The sequence below is a fragment of the Ctenocephalides felis genome, unplaced genomic scaffold (genome assembly GCF_003426905.1).
Source record: "Ctenocephalides felis isolate EL2017-DRISC unplaced genomic scaffold, ASM342690v1 CF-g0.4_SCAFFOLD_01886, whole genome shotgun sequence".
NCBI classification, from domain to species: Eukaryota; Metazoa; Arthropoda; class Insecta; order Siphonaptera; family Pulicidae; genus Ctenocephalides; species Ctenocephalides felis.
Genome location: NW_020538040.1, coordinates 53723294 through 53725505, shown reverse-complemented (window position 1 = coordinate 53725505; position 2212 = coordinate 53723294). Strand labels below are relative to the sequence as shown.

General features: G+C 29.1%; 1 protein-coding gene and 1 long non-coding RNA gene across 2 annotated transcripts in view; both read right to left on the bottom strand.

Annotated features, from left to right (window-relative positions):
* The window catches only part of LOC113375094 (protein tweety-like), a 6772-nt gene extending 6582 nt beyond the window's left edge, over positions 1 to 190 (bottom strand). Inside the window, exon 1 of the mRNA XM_026615042.1 lies at positions 168 to 190. Coding sequence (XP_026470827.1) covers positions 168 to 190 — 23 coding nt within the window. The remainder of the gene's footprint in view (positions 1 to 167) is intronic.
* Positions 191 to 450: 260 nt separating this feature from the next.
* LOC113376509 lies at positions 451 to 816 on the bottom strand. Its single transcript, XR_003367036.1, has 3 exons — positions 782 to 816; positions 600 to 701; positions 451 to 525 (listed from the first exon to the last, which is right to left on the bottom strand). It is a non-coding gene; the product is annotated as an uncharacterized LOC113376509 (long non-coding RNA).
* Between the last annotated feature and the right edge of the window lie 1396 nt (positions 817 to 2212).

The window sequence follows — 2212 nt, the reverse complement described above, 5'->3', positions numbered from 1 at the left end:
ATAAGACAAAAAGTAAACTATTAAATGTTATCATGCATATGGATTGAATGTTGTAATTAATAGAGTAATAATAGAAATTATTCTGCCAACCAGCATAAAAGGTTTTCATGCATAAATCACATTTGCCCGCAGATGTAATTTATTACACTAGTTGAAGTAAAGATTACTTTTTCAAAATTGATTTTAGCATATTCAAATAAACATTATTGCTACACCTTCTTCATACAAACAGTATATTTGTAACAAAAATTATTTTCAAATAAATCTTTCAAGTATTTTTTTTTACTGCACATTTATAATTTGATGAGCAATAAAAAAAAACTTTTCTATAGTATCATTGAATAGTGAGTATGTGGTTACATAAATGGGCTATGTGATGAAAAAAAATTACAATGTTATGAATGCCACACACAACATGAGTCCAGCACTTCAAATGTATAACAAAAAATTCACACTTACATATCAAATGACATTCACAATTCAGTAACAGGAGACAGCAAAAGGTCGAGCACGTGTATTGTATCACTGTAATATAAATGGGATTGGATGAGAATCAGAATTAGGCATCAAGTAAAACATTTTATTTTGAAAGCAGTTACCTCTATATTAAAAAACCCGCTCGTTAGGAAACACTATGATCTCCAACACACATTTTGTCAAGAATGACTAAACTAAGCGTTTAAATAATATCATTTTTAAACCTGAAAAAAAATGACGAACATTAGAACTCAAATTATTGCACACAAGATGTGCCTAAAACTATCGTACAAATACTACTCACCCGCACATTGTCATAAAACCACAAACAAAATAAAACTTTAATTTAACATTAAGTTACCGAAAACGTATTAGTTATTATTATTAGTTATTATGTATTTAATATTATTCAGCCACTTTGCAGGTTAAAATAATAAAGGTTATGTTGCGAAAACGAAAAGAACTTTAATAGTTTGATTATGCTTAGTTGTCGAACTTTACCAATTTCAAGATTAGGGTTATGTTATTGCGCAAAAACAGAAAATATTGTAGAATTTATAAAATTATAAACACCGAACTTAATAAGCTCTATAACACGTGAGAATTAAAACGACTATATCTGATAGAGATACTAACACAATGAAATGAACATGCCGATTGCCGCTTAATGCCGCTCGGCAAACCACTGTTAAGATAGTAGCATTAGCATTAAACATGTGTTTCTGAACAATGAGCCAATGAGCGGCGCACTATTTCAAACGTTGCTCTAATGAGAAATTTTGTAACAATTCCGTGTTTCTAGTAGAAACAATTAGTTTCTAGATGCATATATGTTCTGCTCAGTATAAAACGTAATTTAAATTTAGGGACCATTTCAAATATTTCTGTAATAAGAATTTTTGTAGCCATTTTCCTGGTTCAAAAACTATCAGTTTCTAGGAACATATGTTTTGATTAGTATAAAATGTTATTTTGAAAATTTAGGACCATGCCAATTGTTCCTCTAATAAGAATTTCAGTGACCAATTTGTTGGTTCAGAAACAGTTTCAAGGTACATATACGTGGTTTAGTAGAAATGCGATTTTAAAATGTAGGACCATTTCAAATATTTCTCTAATAAGAATTTTTGTGCCATTTCCCTGGTTCAAAAACTATCAGTTTCTAAGTACAATATGTTCTGATTAGTGTAGAGTTTATTTTAAAATTTAGGATCATGCTATTTTTTTTCTCTAATAAGAATTTTTGTTGACCAAATTCCTGGTTTCTAGTAGAACCATTAGTTTCTAGATGCATATATGTTCTGCTCAGTATAAAACGTAATTTAAATTTAGGACCATTTCAAATATTTCTGTAATAAGAATTTTTGTAGCCATTTCCTGGTTCAAAAACTATCAGTTTCTAGGAACATATGTTTTGATTAGTATAAAATGTTATTTTGAAATTTAGGACCATGCCAATTGTTCCTCTAATAAGAATTTCAGTGACCAATTTTTGGTTCAGAAACAGTTTCAAGGTACATATACGTGGTTTAGTAGAAATGCTATTTTAAAATGTAGGACCATTTCAAATATTTCTCTAATAAGAATTTTTGTGCCCATTTCCTGGTTCAAAAACTATCAGTTTCTAAGTACAATATGTTCTGATTAGTGTAGAGTTATTTTAAAATTTAGGATCATGCTATTTGTTTCTCTAATAAGAATTTCAGTGACCAATTTCTGGTTCAGAAACAGTTTC